The sequence below is a fragment of the Nanorana parkeri genome, unplaced genomic scaffold, assembly GCF_000935625.1.
Source record: "Nanorana parkeri isolate BGI_ZX_2015 unplaced genomic scaffold, ASM93562v1 scaffold5992, whole genome shotgun sequence".
Classification (NCBI taxonomy): Eukaryota; Metazoa; Chordata; class Amphibia; order Anura; family Dicroglossidae; genus Nanorana; species Nanorana parkeri.
The window spans coordinates 1,633-2,950 of record NW_017312237.1 but is presented as its reverse complement, the minus strand read 5'-3'; the positions used below and the strand labels follow the sequence as shown (position 1 = coordinate 2,950).

The 1,318-nt window shown below is 65.0% G+C and overlaps 1 protein-coding gene across 1 annotated transcript in view; it reads right to left on the bottom strand.

The window, feature by feature from the left end:
• Positions 1-20: 20 nt before the first annotated feature.
• Positions 21-1,318, bottom strand: part of LOC108804182 (Fanconi anemia group D2 protein homolog) — a gene marked incomplete at both ends in the record, with an annotated part of 2,325 nt that continues 1,027 nt past the window's right edge. Inside the window, 3 exons of the mRNA XM_018575938.1 lie at positions 21-125; positions 204-291; positions 1,098-1,222. Of these exons, the coding sequence (XP_018431440.1) occupies positions 21-125; positions 204-291; positions 1,098-1,222 (318 nt within the window). The remainder of the gene's footprint in view (positions 126-203; positions 292-1,097; positions 1,223-1,318) is intronic.

Genomic DNA, 1,318 nt, shown 5'->3' with positions numbered 1-1,318 from the left:
CAGCGATATGGGGGCGGTACCTCCACTGCGTCGCTCGGGGTGACGGTATGAAGGACGAACTTCACAATAACAGGCACCACGTCCAGGTCCACTGCGGACAGCGTAGACATGACCCAATGGCGGACCTGCAGAGGGAGAAGGTTATTGGTGAACAGCCAATGAGAGGCCAGGGATGCGGCTGACACCTCCCACTGGGCGGGTACCTCTGTCAGGAGCTCGGCGTTCAGGTTCAGGCTGGAGAAGGCGTCTAGAATGGTGACCGTGAGCTGCGAATTCTGCTGGAGGAGGGAGCTGAACACACAGATCATTACTAAGGCAACATACATGACCTACGTCACATGACCTGACCCCGCCTCCTCCCCACCAGGAAACAGCTCCACAAATCTGTGGATTGGGGACATAACAATGACAAGCCCACCCAATCACTGCACTGCGCTCCCACCAAGATGGCAGAGAGGAGGGACGAGGACAAGGGGCGGAGAGGAGGGACGGGGAGGAGGGGCGGAGAGGAGGGGCGGAGACGAGGGATGGGGACGAGGGATGGAGACGAGGGATGGGGACGAGGGGCGGAGACGAGGGATGGGGACGAGGGGCGGAGACGAGGGATGGGGACGAGGGGCGGAGACGAGGGATGGGGACGAGGGGCGGAGACGAGGGATGGGGACGAGGGGCGGAGACGAGGGATGGGGACGAGGGGCGGAGACGAGGGATGGGGACGAGGGGCGGAGACGAGGGATGGGGACGAGGGGCGGAGACGAGGGATGGGGACGAGGGGCGGAGACGAGGGATGGGGACGAGGGGCGGAGACGAGGGATGGGGACGAGGGGCGGAGACGAGGGATGGGGACGAGGGGCGGAGACGAGGGATGGGGACGAGGGGCGGAGACGAGGGATGGGGACGAGGGGCGGAGACGAGGGATGGGGACGAGGGGCGGAGACGAGGGATGGGGACGAGGGGCGGAGACGAGGGATGGGGACGAGGGGCGGAGACGAGGGATGGGGACGAGGGGCGGAGACGAGGGATGGGGACGAGGGGCGGAGACGAGGGATGGGGACGAGGGGCGGAGTGGAGACGGGGATGAGGGGCGGGTCACACACCTGAGCTCCTTAGCGACATCATTGTGGTCGGAGTCCTCCAGGATTTCGGGGAGGCTGCTGATGATGTGTTGCTGGACGTCAGCCGGGGAGGCGAGAACCAACTGCATGATCTTAGAGGTCAGCTCCTGGACAGAGGGCGGAGATAACAGGTTACGCCCCCTCATTGGTGCTCCAATCAGAAGGACCGGCCCCGAGTTGCCAGCCCGCTCATGTAGGGCCTG